Source organism: Drosophila montana, unplaced genomic scaffold, assembly GCF_035044405.1.
Source record: "Drosophila montana isolate Dmon_TW-CO22-7 unplaced genomic scaffold, ASM3504440v1 contig_3217_1, whole genome shotgun sequence".
Taxonomy (NCBI): domain Eukaryota; kingdom Metazoa; phylum Arthropoda; class Insecta; order Diptera; family Drosophilidae; genus Drosophila; species Drosophila montana.
This window is the reverse complement of record NW_026998097.1, coordinates 2,398,634-2,420,094: the sequence shown is the minus strand read 5'-3', so window position 1 is coordinate 2,420,094 and position 21,461 is coordinate 2,398,634. Positions and strand designations below refer to the sequence as shown.

General features: G+C 39.3%; 2 protein-coding genes across 3 annotated transcripts; both read left to right on the top strand.

The window, feature by feature from the left end:
- The first annotated feature begins 2,807 nt into the window (after positions 1 to 2,807).
- LOC135433357 (fibrinogen-like protein A) lies at positions 2,808 to 4,099 on the top strand. Its single transcript, XM_064689375.1, has 3 exons — positions 2,808 to 2,947; positions 3,014 to 3,927; positions 3,985 to 4,099. The coding sequence occupies exons 1-3, from the start codon at positions 2,867 to 2,869 to the stop codon at positions 4,097 to 4,099; spliced, it is 1,110 nt and encodes a 369-aa protein (XP_064545445.1). The 5' UTR covers positions 2,808 to 2,866.
- A 9,243-nt stretch (positions 4,100 to 13,342) lies between these two features.
- Positions 13,343 to 21,071, top strand: chrb (charybde). 2 transcript variants are annotated; one of them, XM_064689125.1, is made up of 4 exons: positions 13,343 to 14,511; positions 19,000 to 19,621; positions 19,738 to 19,848; positions 19,932 to 21,071. In XM_064689125.1, exons 1-4 carry the CDS (start codon positions 14,436 to 14,438, stop codon positions 20,023 to 20,025), a joined length of 903 nt encoding a protein of 300 aa, XP_064545195.1. In that variant the 5' UTR covers positions 13,343 to 14,435; the 3' UTR covers positions 20,026 to 21,071. The 2 variants fall into 2 exon arrangements, with proteins under 2 accessions (XP_064545195.1, XP_064545196.1); XM_064689126.1 differs by lacking the exon at positions 13,343 to 14,511 and adding an exon at positions 16,758 to 16,916.
- Positions 21,072 to 21,461: the final 390 nt, after the last annotated feature.

Here is a 21,461-nt window from a genome sequence, read left to right as displayed (position 1 = left end):
TTTGGGCCGCAGCTTCTTCGCTTAAATTGAAAAGAAAAAAGTGAAAAGCTGTAAACTTTTAAAAGTTTCAATCTTTGTTGGTGCACAGCAGCCCCCGCCCCTTGAAAAGTTGGCCACTTTGGGGCCAAGCAGCTGAAGGCCGCTGCTCATTTGGTCAGCTTACAGGGGGAAGGGGGAGGGGGAGGGGCAGCTTGTGGAATTAGGTGGTAGCTTTTGTAGATGGCTTGCCCACTTCTTGACGTGACACGGCCCGAGCAAGAAATACGTTTTGTCGCTCCGGCTAATGGCTGCGTAAATGACAAAGTGAATTTTCAGTAAAAAGACAACAGCAGCACAAATTTATTTATTTCTTTATATACTATACATACATATATACACCCACACACATATACATAAATATATATATATGTATATTCTTTTAAGCCTAGAGCCGGGTGAGGAGGTCACTAATAGCATTATATACCTAATGCCGGGCACGAACCTGCCACATTAAATTAAAGCAAACGAAATAATTGAACATATAAGAGTTTGCTGTGTATACATGGACACACATTAGCTAAATGGGATCAGATGAATAGAGAGTTTCAAATAAATAGGATTTTTCAGCATACATTTTCATAAAATATTCAATGAAAGCTGAATAAGGCAGCAATAATTTTGTTCAGCTCTTTTATTTGATATATTTCGTCTTCAACTAGAGCTCACATCTAGGCAGCGTCCATCCGCTTTTGATTAAAGTTTTTAAAGTTTTTTTAAGATTTGGGGCTCCTAATAACCCAACGGCTTTATTTACAATGTTCCAGAGCAGACGTTTTTTTTTTTCTGAAAACTTTTTGACATTTTTTTGTTACCACTTTTGGTCTTTGCGAGACTATATTTGCCAAAATGCAGAACCGATTTCAAACAACTTTGCATCAGCTGTTAGATATAACAAATCAAAATTTTAGCAAATATTGCACTTTTTAGTACAAAAGTTCAGTACAAACAATTTTGCGAATATGAATGTTAGCTTTGATTAAAATAAAAGATCATAACAACTATTTTTATTCTTTTCAATAAGAATCAGATTGTCTTATATTTCTAACGAGTTCCTGACGCCTGTGCCCAGTTTTCCCCCTTTACATCTTTACAATTATTTGTATTCCTATTTATTGGCAATTCCTAAGCCAGCCAACAACTTTGAGTCAACCATAATAACTAGAATTCATACGCAATGCTGAAGCTGACCCGGCCAGGCCACGAACGCCAATGCGCCTGAATAATGCAAAACTTAAATAGCCAACCACTTCAGATGGCCACTTGACGTTCCTAGGCGAGTTGTAAGCCCAGTTGCGAACGCTTGAGAATTACTATTGGACGCCCACCAAGCAATTGTTGGGAACCGTGGGGAACCGTGGGGAACTATGTTTCGGTACGGCCCCCTTTGCCATGTATAACGCACTTTGTCTGAGTTCCCACAGCTGTCAGTGGGCCGTCGCTTAATATTGGTGCAAAAAGTATAAATGACAATAAAATTATGGATTTTGCAAACAATGATAGCAATGAAAACAACAGAGCCAACCACCAGCGGCACAGTTCCCTGAATATGATTGCGAACCCATCCATTATTTAGGCGTGCTGAATGTTACAGATAACGAAATTATATACGCTTTTTATATACAATATTTAAGCAGAACAGCTTAAAATAAGGTTATTAAGTAAATTAAGTGGGCTAGAATTGTTTTTTTTTGCCGCTTTATATAATTCTCTTAGCGATTAGAGCTGTTTTTATATTGCAAATTTATTCATATTGCAATCTTCAGCTTCTTGCATATTCGCTCTGATGGCATACATATGCATATTTATACATACTTCCCATTATTATTCATTTCCGAATGAGTTAATTCTTATTTGTACACCCTGAACCATTAAAAACAGACAGAAGGAAGCATCTGAGATCCCATATACACATATTCATGATCAACATCAATGGTCGAGTCTATCTAGCCATGTCCGTCTGTCTGTCTGTCCGTCTGTCCGTCCGTCCTTATGCATGAATGCAAGGATCTCAGAACCTATAAGAGCTATAGACTTGAAATTTTAGCTGTATGTCCTCCTAGTCCATGCGCAGATCGAGTTTGTTTCCGATTTTCGATAACTTGCCCCGTTTCCAAGTAATCGATATCGAAATCTGTTTTTTAAGCAATTTCAGCAAATAATATAGCTAGAGTCACCAAACTTGACATGTAGCTTATAGAATAGTATATATATATATATCAAGTATCTTTCATTTTATACCTATCGCCTGTTGGAATAAGAGGGTTCAGGGTATCCTGTCCGTCCGTCCGTCCGTTCGTCCTTATAAATGACAATCTCAGAACCTAAAAGAGCTAGGCATTTGAAATTTGGAACATGGGTCCTCCCAGTTACGATAATCGATAACTTGCCCCGTTTCCAAGCAAACGATACAAATCAATATTAAAATCATATTGTTTAAGCTAATCTCGTAAGTTTTAAGACCTGGAGTCAGCATATTTGACATGAAGCTTCTAGAATGTAATATACATTTCAGGTTTCTTGCATTTCTTAGCTTTCGTTCGGTTTCGGATATTCGGTTCGGTTTGAAGCCGGTTTTATAGCTTCGTACTTTTGTGTGTAAAAATTGTTTACTCTGAAGCACCAACGACTTGCAGTTCTACCTCCATCAAAGATTTGAGAAAGCTTATACTATTACAATTGCTAGAAAATATATAAATTGAATTTAAAATCAGCTGATAACAAGAAGCTTCGAGCTTCCAACTGATTGCCGCCTTTCAGTCTATTTACGTGCGTGCAGTTGAGTGCAGTTGAGATTCGCATTTCATTTTAAAATCAGAGTGCTATCAAAATGAAATGTGTTACGTTTATATATATTCTATTTATAAGCCTAACACTGATCATAGCTAAAGCAGAGTTTAACGAAAATGAGGTAAAATAAGATTGTTTATCAATGTTTGTGTGCAGTACAGAAAATAAATCGTACTTTTTTTCTTAGTCTTGCTCGGCAACCAGAATAGCAGAGGAGGAATGTGGAAAGTACACCTATAAGGCAGTGAGACCATTATTAAAGTATATACATCAGATGAAGGAGGCAATTGAAAACCATAACAATAGAATTGAAGGCAAAGATAAAGAAATCAAGCAACTGCAGGAAAAGCTGAACCAACATAATCAATTTATCATCGAGGCACTTAAAGAGCTGACGAAGAACGTTTTATCAATAAAAGAGGAAATAGGTAAACTCAATTCCAATGCCTTGAAAATCCAGGACTACGAGGAGCAGCTGGAGAAACAAAGGAAGCTAATTGATCAAAAGGACCAACAAATATCCGAAATCAAAAACGAAGTCAACATTTGTGCCAGGAAACTAAAAAGCTTCGAAGAGAAGCCCGTTTACAGTGAATGCACCGTCTTTGCTGATGCTTCGGGTATTCATGTGATTAACCCGGATCAAGAAGATCCGTTCAATGTACTTTATGATAATACGACAGCAGGTCCTGGCTGGACGGTTATCCAACAGCGAATCAATGGCAAAGAGAACTTCTATAGGGATTGGGCCACATACCGTGCCGGCTTTGGAAGCTTGGAAGGCGACTTCTTCTTAGGGCTTGATAAAATTCATCGCGTGACTAGCGCCCAACCCCATGAGCTCTACATACATATGGAAGGATTCGATGGTATCATCAAATACTACAGATATGAAGAATATGCTATCGCTGGCGAGGACGATCAATACAGACTGAACATCTCTGGTAAGGCTGTGGGCAATGCAAGAGGTGATGAGTTGAGTTACCACAACAATCAGAAATTCAGCACATACGATCGTGATAATGATAATTGGAATAGTGGCAACTGCGCAAGTAAAGATAAATATGCTGGTGGCTGGTGGTACAAACACTGTGTAGGAAGGTATGAATTGCTGGAAAAACATTTAATTTAATTTAATTGTTTTCTTCTATTTTCTAGCAATTTAAATGGCAAGTACTATAATTTTATGGTTGACAAATATGATGCCATATATTGGGATGGCTACGTCTCGTTGAAAACAGTCAAAATGCTTATACGACCCAAGAGCTATTGAAAAAGTTTTGTTTAAAAACATATACAATTCTTCGAAATATACGATAGTTTATCAAAATCAACTATTCACTTTTATATTAAATCAATGGAATCAGCGAGCTATGCCCGAGAGAAACAATATTAAAGGTCGCCTCCAGGTACGCCCCTTTTCAACTTATACTTTATACTTATGTGTAGAGTAAATGTTCTCAAAAAGGTTTGAAAATGATTTTGAAACTGATGGGATGGTCAAAAAAAAACTTTCATACAAACGATTTCCGCCAATTTACCACTGTTGCGGGTGGAATTTCCCAAATCGCTAAAACACACATTCATTATATTCTTAGAGCTTAGAGCTTTGAAAATAAGTTTGAAGCAAGTTGGACACAACTTAAAACTTCGCCCAAAAAATCTTTGAATCGCATTTCCACCGAAGAAGTTTGGATTTTGCGAAGAATGTGAAACACGTCTCAAATGATATTTCTTATAGATCTTTGGAAATCAATTTGAGGGCGTAACGTCACCCACCAAATTTTTGATCTCCATTTCCACCAAGGAGGGATGGATTTTTCGAAAAGTGTGAAGCAGTCCTCAAATGAATTTGAACAAAGATCTTTAAAAATGAGTTTGAGGCCGATCGGATGGTAAACAAAAATGGTGCATACAAACTTTTTTCGCGATTTTTCCACACTTGCGGGTGGAATTTCTCGAAATCCCGTCTTAACGTGCACCTACATCACATAAGGTAAATATAGTGCAAATTTCAGCTTCCTAGCTCTTACGGTTTGGGCTGTGCGTTGATCACCAATCAGTCAGTCAATCAATCAGTCAATCAGTCAGTATGTCAGTCAGTCAGGACAAACAGTTTTATATATAGAGATACTAGTGATGTATCCATTATTGTTAGAGTATTCTTTAATTTATAAAGCGGTAATTATCGTATATGAGATGTTTTTTTGGGGAGTTAACGTCATTTGGGATATGAAACATATTGGAAGCTCAAATAGTTTAGCACGCCAAATGCGCCCAAATATATGCAGATATGTTTTGTTTATACAAAACTTGAGGTCCCTTCGTATAGCCAAATATTAAAATAAATTTGTAATTCAGAAAAGCGTGCAATAAATTTCAACACCCGCTCAGAACAGGATGAGGAAAATATAAATAGGTTGACTCTGAGCTTTGTTGGTTGGGTTTTTCAGCCTTACCCGGGCAGAGTTTGGGCCAGGGGTGGGGCTGGGGCTGGGACTGGGAAGTTTGCTGATGTGTGTGCTTGTCGTTGGCATGGCAAAAGTACTTGAAGAATTACACACAATGCATGCATTATTCATGCTTACTTCAGAATTTGCGTTACAAAGTAAAAAATGTTGTAAGGACACTTCTGCCTAGCCCCGACACTCGCAAGGGGAGGCAGGCACACACTCAACGACTGTGTGTGTGTGTGTGTGTGTGTGTAAGGAAGTGTGAAGGAAAGCCCGGCAAAAGCAAAGTGCAGAATAGTCGAGCACAAAATGAATGAAGAACAAACCGCTGATAGATTACAGTTTTGGCTTGATGGTCTCTAACCTGCCCCGCCCCCGCCCCACTCGCTCCCCCGCCCCACAGCCCGGGAATGCAAATTGCGGCAACCGCAACGACACTCGCCGCACAACAAATGTACATAATCATGTCAAATGTCAGCCGAGACGAATGCAGGACGGGCAACAACCTGGCTGACTGGAGACCAACCCGGGGCCCAGGATCTCCGCCCTGCCACTGACATCCAGCTGGCATTTCAATTGGCTCGCGTCGCCTTGAAGTTGTGGTAAAATTGATGAGACCATCAAATATTGACAATTGCATATCTAATTCGGTCTGGGCGGAACACTTGACGGAACACACAAGGCCGGCCTGAATGTTCACGCCGGGCATAAATCAACATCAGCTCGAAATTTCAAGGACTTTGTCTTTCAATCCTGATGTGGCATAAATTCAGCTAACTCATGGGATACACACACCAGAACTGCACTTATCGAGCTTGTTCTTCCTTTCGGCCAACGACACTTGTTGTGGCCTTAGTTTTTCTCACTTGAATGTAAGTCGTTCCCAATTAGTCGGAGATTTTAAATGTCAGATATATGTCCATATGATATTTCTTGTTCCAGCTCGGAATATCCCTTCTTGAGATGGATAAACGCTCTGGATTTGATTTGATTTTCTTTCATTCTTATTCTCTTAATTAATTAAACTATCGCACATTTATTGTCACTTTGCGAATCTGCCCAGAACATCTACTTCCAGGAAACTCGCCTCTCACTTAAAATATCATTCTACTAAATATATGTAAGAAGTGCGATTTGATCCCTTTGGAATATTAAAGCAAATCAAATAGAAAACAAATTGCATTGCATTTAAAGACTTGGTCAATTCAGATTGAGCAACATTTAACATCTTTTGCCAACATATTCTAATTCATTTAAACATCTCTGAGAGATGTTCCTATTCCAAACTATTCCATAAAATATTTGGTTTAAAATGTTCGCAAACGTCAAAATAAATTGAAAAGTTTATTTGAAATGTCTTGTGAGCGCTCAAGTAAGTATTGAAGACAATATGATACATTTCTCTATTTATTTAATGTGTGTGTTTTTTAGAAGGAAAAAAGAGAACTTCAAGCCGTCTGACTTGGACTATCGACATTGGAAATCTGCTAAGTGATATATGGCAAGAGAATAATTTCACATATATAACATGTCAAAGCAGGTAAAGCAACAAGTAAATACGATTTTTCGTTGCAGTTGAAAATATTATTAATTTTATATATATTCCAGACAGAAAAAGACAAAAACAAGTAAGAGGTTCTAGTCGGGAGCTCCCGACTAGGGGATACCCTGAACCCTCTTCTTCCAACAGGCGATAGGTATACAAAAATGAAAGATACTTGATATATATATACTATTCTAGAAGCAACATGTCAAGTTTCGTGATTTTAGCACTTATTATTTACCAAAATTGTTCAAAAAACAGGATTTCGATATCGATTTTTATCGATTACTTGGAAACGGGGCAAGTTATCGACTATCGGAAACAAATTCGATCTGCGCGGGGACTAGGAGGACCTACAGCTAAAATGTCTTATAGGTTCTGAGATCCTTGCGTTCATACATACGGACAGACGGACGGACGGACAGACAGACGGATATGGCTAAATCGACTCTGCTATTGATGCTGATCAAGAATATATATACTTTATGGGGTCGGAGATACTTCGTTCTGCCTGTTACACACATTTGCACAAATACATTATACCCTTTTGACCCATTTTCAATGGGTTCAGGGTATAAAAGTGGACTGAGTGTAGAAGTTCCATCTACTTGAGTTCATTTTGTGAAAATTGATCAAATATTGGACTCGTTTAAGTGTCATGCTGCAAACACGGTGGATAACCATAGTTAGTTGTAATCATAGTGTTGAATTAATTTAATTTAATTGATATGCAAGAATCTCCACAGGAGCCAGAAAAAGCAGCTTCTAGCACTGCAAATTGTCAGGCATAGTTGATGGTATTATTTCAAATTCAATTCAAATCAAAAATGGCCATTGTGGCTTTAAATGTGCAATAGTTGCCAATTTACTTATTCAATTTATATTTTTGGAGCTTTCTTTCACATTTGTAGAGATGTTTGATGTTGCCAATGTGAACAGCATTTTCACATCTTCAATACATTTCATTCATTCCCCGAAAAATACTTAGTGTGAACTGACATTGAAATATATTTAAGATTTAAGCGTTGTATGTATCGATAAGGAAATAGGCGATTTATGTATCGATATAAATATGCGAGCTGTATCGATGCTGGAATTGAAAGGATAAACATCGATACTTGGAGCGGTAAAACTGAGTTTAAAGCCAAAGTTGTGTAATAAAGATATAGAGAACAAAAGAAAGGACTGCGGACTATACATTAACTATTATATATCTGTATATATTAGATAAAGAGTTCTCTTATTTTATCCCGAAAAAGTCTTTCCAAATTGCAGCACAACTGAATTGATGGATTCATGCCGTCGCGTTCAATGTTCAGCCTGTCGTAATACAATTTCAAAATAAACAAATGGAATTGGGAAGTCAACAAAACGAGGGCAAATGGGGCTAAAAGCTGGACCACAAAAGGCGTGGGCCACCGCCAATAGGCGGATTACATGGCGTCCTTCTTAGCTTGCTTTGGTGGATTTACAACTCGCCTCTGTTCGTCCAGTGTCAATCTGCGTTGTACTCTTGACAGGCTTTGCTGTCCTTTCAAAATACCAAATTCAATGTAATCGCTCTCGTAATTGTAAGCGTTCAAATACATTTAGTTTGGAATTAAGATGCCTACCTACATACATGTATGTATATCACGATGGTCAAGCATTTTTCTTTACATCTGTTGGAATATGACAGTTATTCAGAATTGAACTAATGGAGTGCGGCAAAAGGTGGCTGCCTTCATCTGTTAACGAATCACGCAATAATAGTATAATTCCACTATCAACATTTCTTACATTTTTGCCGAATGTTACATTCGATGATTTATCGAATTTCGTATCGATGTAATGGAAAATGGAGCCGTATTTTTTGGCGCTTAGGTAGATCAAATCAACCCGATAAGCTGTTTATTTAAAGAAGCGATACTTTTGTAATTCAGGTGTTACCGACAACTGACACTTGCTAATAGAATCGCAGAATGTGAAGTTTGTAAATGTAACAAATGTGGAGCATTGAGGAATCAGGCTATTAGATAGTTAAGAATCGTTGCCGTACCCCGACTTTGGAGGAACTAATCGATATCTTCGAGTGAGCCCATTTCTACAAAAAGACACCAAAACGATAAGCTATATAGATATATCCTGTTTGACCTTAAGAGCTTAGAAGCCGCATAACTTACTTAGCTTAAGATCAAACTCACAATTGGAAGGTCGCCAGTTCAAAGTCAGCAAAAGTTCTTATTAAATAGTAAATATACATCTTTCATTTGTATAAAATAAAATGTAAAAGAAAACAAAACATTTCTTCTCACAAAATCCTATTAGCGAGGAACTGAACTTGGCTTGGACATCTTCAGGGCGTATCTCCAATATTCCAATGGTTTTTTAATGGAGCAAAGTTGCCTTGCTGAAATTGGGTCAATTATGAGAAAATGACACCGCACGAATTTAATATTAGCCCTGGTAAATTCCTTTTATACGATGAACGGGATCGAAACTTTCACTTCTAGCCAAAATGCCGAAAATTTATCATTTGAAAAAATACAAAATTACTCGAATGTTGATTTATTCGGAAATATACTTTCCAATATATGTATTTACAGCGTGTATTACCCGGTCTTGCGCGGTATTTTGATGCGAAACAACGAAAGAACTGAAACCGAAACCGAACATAATTGAACCGCATTGTGGGTCCTATCAAACCGCACACGCGCCCATCATCATCATCATCATCAGCATCGGGAACTTCTTCTGCTTCGCAATCCCACAAAAGGAAAAACTTACTACATCATAAACTAGAAACATGTGGGGAAATGGGGCTGGGTTTTAGTGGTCATGTGGGTGTGTAAGCTGCCGGCACGAGTGGAAATTATGTTGATAACCTTGCATGATCCTGACATTAGAGCTGCTCGGGGCGCCTGCCTCCTCAGCCTCACCCTCCCCCCGCGCACCCGCATCCTCTTCTGCTGCTGCTGCGGTTGCCGGGGCCCATGAGATGGAAATGTGCACGTACTGCCTTAAGTATATTTAAGCATATGGAGAGAATCAAGTGAAAATCAATAAAAACCAAACACGTCTACACAAATCACATGAAAATCGATGTGAAGGCAGCTGAGTGGACTGTGCACAGCGAGGGTCGGAGTGCGGGGGGCGGGGGGGGCGCAACTTCTATGCCAATGTAACCGAAACTTAAAGGATTGCGTCTTGTTGTTGTTGTTGCTATTTTATTGGTAAAACGTGCAACGCATTATAAAGTAACCAACAAGCGAGCCAAATAAACAACTCTTGCCGAATATTAAATACCCTAACAAGGTATTGTATACTATATGGTCGATATTTATATGGTCAATCGGTAATCAAGAAATTATTATGCAACTTAATTTGTAGACCATAAAGACCTAACTTTTCTCTTCATTAATTTGAGGTCTATATAAGGTGGGCTTCTACTTATTTCATTGCGATAGTTTATACGATAGTTTCCATTGCTAGAGTGTACCAATTCGGCTGGTTCTGATATATGTTATACGACATTCGATAAATCATCGCAAATAACACGAATTACTCGGGGTGAATGCCAAAGGCGAAAAATGTGCTTTCTTATGGAAAAACGTACAGGCAACATACTTTACATTCGCCAAAAAATGTCAGAAATGTTGATAGTGGAATTAGGTTAATAAACGAAACTCTATCTCAATTTTCATCAAAAAATCACGCACTTACACCGAGTTCACATAGACAGTTTAATGGAAAATTTCTCGATTTTGCTCTTACATAAATATACTTGCACAAATATGCGACTAAAAATGACTCACAGACGTGGTGACAAAGTCCCCATACTCTCACTTAGGGCATACATACATAAGAGAGAAGAGAAGAAGAAGAAGAAAAAACATATCCGCGTTGGGGCTTTTCACAAAAGCGCATTAAGTGGTCTATTCGCTGGGCTCGTTGAATCGTATCCTTTCCTAGCTTCTGCTGATTATGGCCATGAGTTAGCCAGAGACTAGCTACACACACACACACACACACACACACACACACAGACACACATACATATGTACGTATGTGTGTACGTAGTCTAGGCACCTTCGGTGCGTATGCGAGTAGTTTGCTTGCCTCGAATTTTGATTCGGGCAGGAAAGGATTGGCCCCAAAGCTTAAGTGCCTTGGCATGAACAACAATCGGAATCGGAGCTTTTAGCGGAATTTACTTCTTTGATGTTTCGCCATTTTGGAAGTGCTCATGTTCGTGTATTACGTGTTCAAAATTTTGACGCAGTTTTGTTCAGTTCCTACGCAAAAAAAATACACCAAAATTCGCAGCTTAACAATAAGAACTCAGAACAAAGAGCTTCGCAAACGTGCAGAATTCGAAATGCTGCGATTTAGCTTAGTGAAAAGAAGAAAACTATCGATAGCCGATAAGACATATCGATAGCTGAGGCAAAACTTGGATTTGATTTTAATATCGATCGCATTTTAAGAGATTTTTTCATTTAAGAAAAACGAATATCAAAACGTGTTCGTCTGATCAGAATATTGCAATACCATTTCGATATCAGCTTGAATATATTATTTAATATTTATTTAAAATAAGTTCTTCTTGAATGACAATAATTAAAGAAAAATCTAAAAATAACGCTTCGATAGTACAATAAATTAACAATCGATATGTTTTGTGAACTCTGGTTGGAACTCCTTTAGAATATGCTACGCTCTATTAGAAACTCACGCGCCAATTGGAACTGTTCGGCTCCAATTTGTCGACAGCTTCCAATTAGAACTCTGTTAGAATTAGCTGTCATATATATTCGAGTTTTTTACTGGAATGCTTCGTTTCTAGCTGCGATTTCAGTTTAAAGAAAATCTAATTTGTACAAACATGTAAAAGTAATGTGAAAAATTTGAAAAAAATAATCTCCAAATTGAAAATTTATGAATGTATTAATAGACCCCTCTATGGAATATGCTGACAAACCATTAAATGGGATTTTAATCTTTGCCTCTTCGCTTTTTTTTCTGTAACGCTGCTGTCAGGAATTTCCATAGTTTTTCTGGAGCAGCTGGACTTGGAGGAGGATTGTTACATTAGGAAGAAAAAATAGAGAAAATCGAGAAAATGCTGCTCGGCTCAGGAGCTCTGAAGCTGTCCCTGTTTTAACAATTCATCTTAATACAAAAATAAAAAATGGCGCCAATGGCGTTGGACAGTCATTCTCTCAAAGCACTCACTCCCCCCTCCCCTCTGCTGGCCGCTGCCGTGGCTATTTGTCACAGCTTCGTTGGCCAAAGATGCTGAAGCTACGGGCGGCTGCGGCTGCGGCTGCCACTGCAGCGTTCTATGTGCCACAAAAGTTGTGCCACAAAAACTTCCCGTTTGTTTTTTGTTGTTGTTGTTGTGTGTCTGTTGTGTGCGTGTGTGCGGGCGTGGAGGGGAATCGCTGGATTTACACATGTCAGTTAATGCTGAAAAAATGTTTACACAACACAATTGCCACGCCGTGGCGGGAGCGGGGGCGGGTGGGTGTGGCGCCCAGCATGTGGCTACACAGATGCCAAAGTTTTAAAGGCCAGCATTTGCACCCCCCCCCCTCCCCACACCACGCCCCTTACTGGTGCGGCCCGTTGCAGCAAACGTCGAAGCGGATAAAAGTCGGCCGCATATAATTAATCAAATACATGATTTATATAGCGCATACAATACGGATTTAACCTAAACAGGATATATGCCCCGCTCTCAGTGTGTCCTGTCAAAGGACAACAATAACAACTGCCCGGAGACAGTTTATATTAACGGTATACAAATATCTGATCCATCCTTGTTAAACATGTTGAGCATTAACTCCCACAACAACAACAACACAAATTAACTTTGAGCATGTTGTGGCCCTGTAATACCCTGTAATATTTTATGCTTTGAGGAGTAATCTGTGCTACATTAAGCATATCAACTCTTGTAATTAAAAAAAAAAAAGAATTGCTTCTTTACTTCCATCAAAAAATAGATTTTCAGCTTTTTGCTTAACGCACAAATACTCACAGATAAATACTCATAAGTACTCACATAAGAAATACTCATAGGCATAAAATGTGCTCAATGCTAATGCACTCACAAGTGCTGCTCTTGAGTTGCGAACTTATATTGCAAACTCTTAAGCTTAAGAGCACTCGATTTTAAGAGCACTCAAAGAGTTGTGTGGCGCGCGCTCTTTGAGTGCAAAAGCGAGCAGCACAACAACAGCTGATGCTGCCGCTTGCCAACATATGTTTGCCGCACAAAAGGAGCACAGCTGTGGCAAAGCACTCAGAGCCAGGCAAGCTGCTCGCTCGCTGTCGATCTCGCTCTCACGCTTGCGCCTGCGCTCGCGCATTTTACAGTAAATGACAATTCACGGCCAAGGGGAAAAGTCACTCACTCGTTAGCGGCAGGAGCAGCGCGGCAGCGCAGCAGCAGCGCTGCCGTGCCGGAAAATTGCTATAAAAGCGGACGCGCATACCGCCGGCCGGATAGTAGCTTTGGAAAACTGCTCCGCCACAGAAGTTGCCGCCCAAGCTCTCCTCTCTGCCGTCAACCGTGTGTCGTCCAACTGCCACACAACGTTTTGTAGTTGTTGTTGTTGCAAGCTTCGTTCAGCTGGCAGCACAGCTCACAAACACACACACACACACACGCGCACAGCTGCAAGCACAGCTGTGAGCAGTTGACTTGACTTGAGTTGCGTTGCGTTGAGTTGAGTTGGGAGCAGCAAGCAGAGCGACTCAATTGCTGCCAGCAGAGGCCGCCCCGTCCGCAGAGAGCCCTCGACGGTTGTCGCTGTCTAATTCAACGTCCAGTCAAGCAGCGGCCGCCGCACGCAACACAACAGCTCTACTCGACACGCACGGAGACGGAACGACGCAAGCAGCAGCAGCAGTAGCCAGCACATGCATAGACACATAAATGATTGTGTGTGTGTGTGTGTATAGAACTTTAACTAATTCGCAATTCCTTTTTGGGCAACAAACAAAATAATATTAAAAACAACAACAACTCAACTTTCAAGTGCTGTGCGTAAATTGTAAAGAGAAGGAAAGAGAGAGCGAGCGAGCGAGCGCGAGGCGGCAGTTTTCGGCTTTTTTAGAATGTATTAAAATTTAAATGTTTAACTAGAATAACAAATTTAGTTGTTGATACTTTTTGCAATTATTTGTTAAACGAGCAAGAGAGAGAGAGAGAGAGCAGTAGTAGAAGACAAGAGACCATAGCTTCAGTCAGAAAATTGTGTGCCGTAAAAGAACGTGAAATATTTGAATGCAAGCAAATCGCAAATAATAAAATAATAAACTGATAAATAAAATAATATATATATATAGATATATATATATATACAAAACACACACAAATACATACACACAAAAATCAAATCAAATTCTTGTGATTAAAGTGCATTTCTAATACATATATACATAGATATACATATATATACACCCACACACACCTACACATATGTATATGTATTTCACTATACGCATCGAAAAATAACAACAACAAATATAACAACCGCTAAGAAATCGCAGTCAAAACTTTGAATGCTGCCCAAACAAATTCCAATTGGAGTCAACGGCAACGAGTGAGAAATTCTTATTTGACTATGAAGATGGAAGTGCTATCGGTACAATGTCACATTCAGGAACAATTCGGCGGCATTGGGGCAACAAAAGTAAAAGGTGAGTACCGCAAATTTCTATAAATATAATCCGCATAGTGCCCTCTGTCTGTGAGTGCGTGTGTGTGTGTGTCTGTGAGTGTCTGTGAGTGTGTCCTGTGCTTTAAACTCAAAATGTTACCGAAAAGTGAAAAAATTTTAGTTTTCGTTAAAGTCGTTCAGCATATAAAACACAGAGTCGCAACTCTGCTCAATGAAGTTCAAGCAAGCCAATGTTAGGCTTTTCTTTAGTAAGTCGAGTTTGATTTTTGTGCGAACACATTTTCTTTTGCAAAACGCATACGAAATGTATATACATTTTGTAAGTCTAAAAACTAGTTCAACCCAAAATATTCTTAAATATGTCTAGCATAAAATTTGTTCTTTCCGTTCTGTTTTATAAAAGACATTTTAAAAGTAGACCCAGTTTCCAAAGAATATTTCTTGGCGGATGTTATAATAAATTTAACCGAGCGTAAACTTTATAAATTTAATTCATTTGTTTTATAGAAAACTTAATAGTTTCGCAGTTTCAACACTTTTGCAAGTTCTTTTTTATGTTGTATTCTATATAACATAGTATATATTGCCAACGAACTATGCAATTAAATATATATTAGTTAAAAATATAAAAATATTTAAGAAAAAGTATCAAAAGTCGTCATAAACTTAAATCTTTTATCTTGAGCAAATACAAAAGTTTGCCGATTATCACCGAATTTCGTTGATAAAACTTTTTGTTACCCATTGAAATAGTCATTCATTAAAAAATATGGTTATTTTTAATTAAGAAACATTAAAAACATTTGCATTATGTGCTTCAAACATTTTTGTATTGTTTTTTTTTCAAGTTTATGCCCCATATTTTTGATTCAATTAAATTTAAAAACATTTTATTTGATGTTTTCAACTAATTTCTTAAACATTAAGATTTACAATTCAGAAGATTTTTTTTTTTTGATTTCTTTTTATGTTTTTTTTGCGTACGTTATGTTAATTTTGAAAGAGCTGAACCGAATGCTTAAAAAAATCCATTATCGGTTGGGTTTATCTCAGGGTTAAGCGTTGTCATTAATTTCCTGACGATAACTAATAGAATTAACTGTCGAATTCACTTAATCCGGAACCAGTTAGAAGAGAACCAAAAATGGCATTTTCAAAATTACGGGTCATGCCGGAATATGTGCATATGCATGCCAGAATGCATGTGTATATAACGGGGCTTGTGTGTATTTTCTTTATTTGGGGTTGAAATATACCAAAATGTACTTTATGCATTTCTGTGCATCGTCCGGGGGCAAGCATATCCAGTTCCTGAGTCTGACGTGCGGATTATGCAACATCCTGTTAATCCCTGTCACTTAAAACTTGGTTAAGGCACACACCGACTCCGAATCCTGCAAATTAGACACGAACACGAACCCAGCCTGGGCAACTGGGGACATGTAAACCGGCCGAAAATTCAGAAATGCACCCAGTTGGTGGAGAAAGAGACGTGGAGACGGTCGGGGAGAGGCAGCAGGGGCTTTATGTTGACGGCGACATGCAACGACATGTCGTCACACACACAGACACATGCCCATACAAATACAAATGCAAAAACATGCATATGCACACCTTGCCGATTGGGAGACCTGAAAGCTGCACGGCAACAGCTCAGGCTGTCTCCTTCGCACCCGTTCTTTCCCAGTAATGTCTGTGCGTGTGTGTGTGTGTGTGTGTGTGTGTATTTGCAGTCAATTTAATTTCATGACTGACTGGGCGCATGCAATTTTCTTTTCGAAGGACACATACACATGCATACGAATGTAATTAGTCATGCATATTCATATGCTATTCAATCTGGGGAATCTAGAAACTGAATAATGTTGTTAAATAAATGACTTAATTTCCTGCAAATAAACATTATTTATGTCCATGCCCGCCCCTTTCCTGATTTTAGTTTGGTATTCATTCGGTGAGTGGGCTTGGGATCAGATTTTTCGATAAAAACCCATTCAAAGAGCTTAAAATACTGTTCTCTTCGACTATGTCCTGATCGGAACATAGCTATCTTATTTACTTTTGATCGAATATTATCGATAGTTTTAATCCAAAACACAGTCACACTTTAAATGTGTACAACTTCTTTTCGGTAGTATGTGCAAAGGCCTTTCTTCAACATTTGAAGAACACTCACAAAATTCGATTTAGCGTTTTTGGTATTTTAAAGTTAATTCGAAAGATGTCTTTCATCCAGCATACGGTCACACTGATCTGTAGTACAGATTCTGTCAGTGTTTGATGAAAGCGCGTACCGTACGTATGTACTAATACTAGTACATACTGTGTGTATGTGTGTAAAACGTTGATTTGAGTGTTCCACAATTGTGTTTTGATTGAACTTTCAATGAGGATTCATCGCGTGGTAAAAGTATTCATTCCAAGGTATCAATCCCAAGCATATGCCTATCCATTTATTTAAAACTCCAACTCAAGGCCACACACGATGCGAGAGCACACGCACACGCATACGCATGATGCAATTCAAGCACAAGCTTAAGCCTCCCTTCTCTAGTGCAGTTGGGAAGATAAATTGAATGCTTGCCTCTGTCTGAGCGCAGGCTTTACAATAACAACAAGAAGTGCAAAAAAGCTTTAACATTCGCCGCAGGTAGCTGCAGACATGTGAGTGTGTGCGTGTTTTCAAAGAGCGGGTGGCAATAAGAGATGTACAACAATTGTATGCACACACATGCATACATATGTATGTATACATAAAAATACAGCTTGATGCTGTTGCTAGGCCGTTTTTGTTACTGTGTTTCTTGGTGTTGTTATTGCCGATTTTGAATGCATAAAACAGACTGCCGCAAATGTCGCGTGATGTGTGCCCGCAGTCATGAAGACGACATGATGAAGTGGGGGAGACGTTGTGTGGGTCTCATCGGAATCAATGTGCATGCTTGTTGTGTGTGTGTGTGTGTGTGTGTGTGTGTGTGTGTGTGTGTGTGTGTGCGTATGTAATTAAATGTGTATGCGGTCGTTTGTGTGTTTCCTTTTCGCTTTCGCTTTTGATTTTACATTGTAAAGTTTATACAAACCCTTTTCATGCAGCACTTGACAAGCACGTGTGTGTGTGTGTGTGTGTGTGTGTGTACGTATGCATACATTCATTTGTGACAAACGCAGCGAAAGGCATAAACACAGAAAGAGAACCGCAAACATGTGCCGTTAATTTCTTAATTACGCGGGTGCTCATAAAGAGAGCAAACGAGATAGCAATATCCATTCAGTCGGTGCAATGGAATGGGCACTGCGGCATATGTATGTATGGGCATAGAGAAGGCGGCTGAAAGAGTTTCAGCGCTAATTACATGACATCGTTGAGCCTGGCCAAGTGGTTAATTTGTGCATATTACAAAGCATGGGACAACAGTAAGATATTTAACTGTTTTTATTTACATACTACGGGCACCTTAAATAACCCCACTCCAACAAGCACACCACATACAAGCGTCTACACATAAATACATATGCATTTATTTATGTAAAAAGATAAACACACAATAGGCAGCAAAATACAGTGGTAGCAATTTGAATTTGAGAGCTGAAAATGCGAACAACTGAGAAGAAGAAATGCAATATTAAAAGGAAAAGAACATTTATTTGTTCATATCACATGTGCTTTTGTCGAAATTATGACCACATTTTGTGTTATACAATATTTTTAATGTTCAGTAGCAACATTATCGAACCTTCAAATCCGCACTTTTGTCCACTGTACGGCTGCTGTGCTCAGCTTAGCTTTTGTATTTGTATACTTGAGTATTAAAATAACAGCAAAAATAAAAATAAAACTGTGCAGCCAAAGGCAAACGTCAGGCAGAGAAGACACATAAAGCATGGCATTGGTCATTGCGGGAGGCGAAGTGTGGGGCAGCAATTGCATGGCAAGGCAAAGGCAAAGCCAAAAGAAACTGCTGACTAACGAACGAGCGAACAAAACGGATGGGGACGGACGCGCAATCGTCAGCTGGAAACGATGAGGCCTCTGGCTCATAAAGCGAAACTAAGATTGGCAAGGGGGAAGAAGAGCGCAACGAGCTGCACACACACACACACACACACACAAACACATTACCTAATGATGGCTGGTTGACTGCTTTAACGGGCTGTGCTTAAGCGAACGGCTGATTTTCCAGCTGTTGTTGCCAGGTGATTTCAGTCTACCCCCCGCGCCCTGGAAGTGTTGAGTGTTTTGACGAGCCTGCGCACAGGGCGTGAGTGCAATTTCGAGCTTGCGCAAGCTCTTCGTATGTGTGTGTGTGAGAGAGAGAGAGAGCGAATGAGAGTGGGAATTATTGCAAGGCTTTTGCCGGTGGCAACGCAGACATCAGCTGTTATTTTTTTTTTTCGTGTCTGCTTTATTTTTTGTGGTTTTGTTTCATCTTTGTCGTCGTTTGCATTTCGCCGGTCGATGTTTCGTGACTAAACTTGTGCGCTTTTGCTCCATATCCTTGAATTGCAGACTGGACGAGTCCGCTAACGGCACCAGCAACTGCAACGGCAACGGCAGCGGCAGCCGCAGAGGTGAACGTGGCTGACGTGGACATTGTCGACGTGGACGTGGATGTGGATGTGGACGTAGACGCTGATGTTGTGGATGGCCATCCAGCGTCTGTGCTGCATATGCGTCAGCATCAGGCGCTCAACACACGGCCGCGCCTCTCCTCGGCGTCAGCCTCGGCCACATCGGCGGCCGCCAAACCGCCCGCATCCCCCATGGCGGCCAGCTTTGATATGCTCAACGGGGGCAGCGCCGTCGCCGCATATATGTCGAACGTTCTGCAGGCAGGGCCGCCGCCTACGCTGCCCGCCTCGCCGCTGCAGTCGACGTCAGCGGCACGCTTCGGCGCCATTGACAATCTGGACGATGTGAACCCGGCTGCTGTGCAGGAGCTTTCGCAGCAGCTGCAGGCCAAGCTGCGCGACGCCAAAAGCCAGCATCTCGACTGCACCGAGGTCACGCTGCCCAACAATTTGATGTCGCGCATTGCCGCCGAAATAATACGCATGTCGGAGCGGGAGCCGTGCGGCGAGCGGGCTTGCACCATATTCATAGAGTTCGAGAGCGAGCCGAACAACGTCAGGTAAGAGAGGATCAGCAGAGTAAGCTCTCGCTCTCGCGGCGCCAACTCTTTATCTGACTTTTGGCTGTGCATGATTTAAGAGAAAACTAAAGCTTATTTTTTTTGTTCATCTGCAGGCGCATTGCCTCGTTCAAGGTGGACCCGGAGACGGTCTCCATATTTGAGCTTTATCTGACGCTGAAGCAGGACAAGAGCGGCTGGACCTCCCTTCTGCCGCAGTTTCTCAAGTAAGCGCTTGGAATAGTTTTCAAAGCAACTGTTACTCAAATAACTCTCCCTCCCTCTCTCTCTCTCTCGCTCTCACTTACAGAAATTTAACGCGCAGCAATACGATTATGATCAGTCCCGATTTTACTTTGACCAAGAACAAGCTCTACTCGCCGAGTAGAGGCAGCATCATATGAGGCAAATGGAAGGCGTAGACGTGGGTGTGGGCGTGGGCGTGGCGAAAAAAGGGCGCTGCACTCGACTCATTACACAATCCCTCCGAATAAGTAAATGGTGAACAAGAAAAACAAGCAGAAGAAGAACAACAGCTGCAGCAGAGCCTATGAAGAACCTCACGTCTGCGTCTCCATCGAAACCCATCCAAAAACAAAATATTTAAATAATAATATAATATTAACAAAAAAAAAACAACCCATAAAGAGGCAAACTTTGGACCACAATTCAACACAACTCCTGCAAAATCAACAAATCAACTCAACAAAGAAGTCGAAGAAGAAGAAGAAGAGGATTAAAAACAAACCCAACCACAATTATGTATTTTGAGAACTAAAAATCCTAAAACAAATCAACTGCAGTTGCAGGCAACTCAAAACTCTTATTGGACTGACTTTTTGGCTTATAAGAAAAAAAAGGAACTTTTTGAAAAAAACAAAATCAAACAAAAACAATACACAAAATATTGCAAATATTGTTAAAAAACAAAAAAAAAAAAAAACAAAAAAAAGGAAACTAAAAACAAAATAACGGTTGTCGGTTATCCGTTTTTAAACACAAAAGCAAAAAGGCAAAAACAAAACCTACCCAAATTGTATGAGAAAAGAGAGTATTAATCGTATAAGCTATGTATGAGAGTATGTGTGTATCAGCTGAGAGAGAGAGAGAGCGAGAGGGAGAGAGATGAGCAAATACAAATTTCTATATAGTAGTTGATCATATATATATATGATATATGGAATATGTATGTATGTTTTTCTTCACGATCTTATTAGGCTATAAAAACTCTATATGAAATATATATACATACATATATATTTAAGGGAAGAACAGAGCAAACAATAAGGCAAACAAGTTGAGCAGAAGAAGAAGAAGAGGCAGAGCAGAAGATGTAGAAGCAGAGTAGAGAAGAAGCAGCTGCAAACAACAAAATAAATATATAAAAAAAAACAAAGTTGATGTGATATTATATAATAATTATGAATATTAAGACACAAATACAAATACACACACACACACACACATACTTAAAAGAAACGAAGAAAAACTTGAATATTTTGCAAAATTGATTTTGATTTGAATTAAATCCAACTTTAATCCCAACTAAGTTCAAATTATCTTCACTCAATTGAAACAGAATATATTCATTTTTTATTTTTCATTCTTTATTTTTCTTGTGCAGAGTTCCAAACTCTAGCTCTATATAGATATATACAGTATATATATATATATATATATGAAATATTTATAATATTTGATGTGTTTCTAGCTTAAGATTTTAATATTAATGAAAAACAAACAAAAGCAGAGAATTCAATGTGTGTAGCTGTGTATTTAACTGTAGTTTAGTTTATTAAACAATTACAAAAATGACAGAAACTAACAATTGGCTACAAAT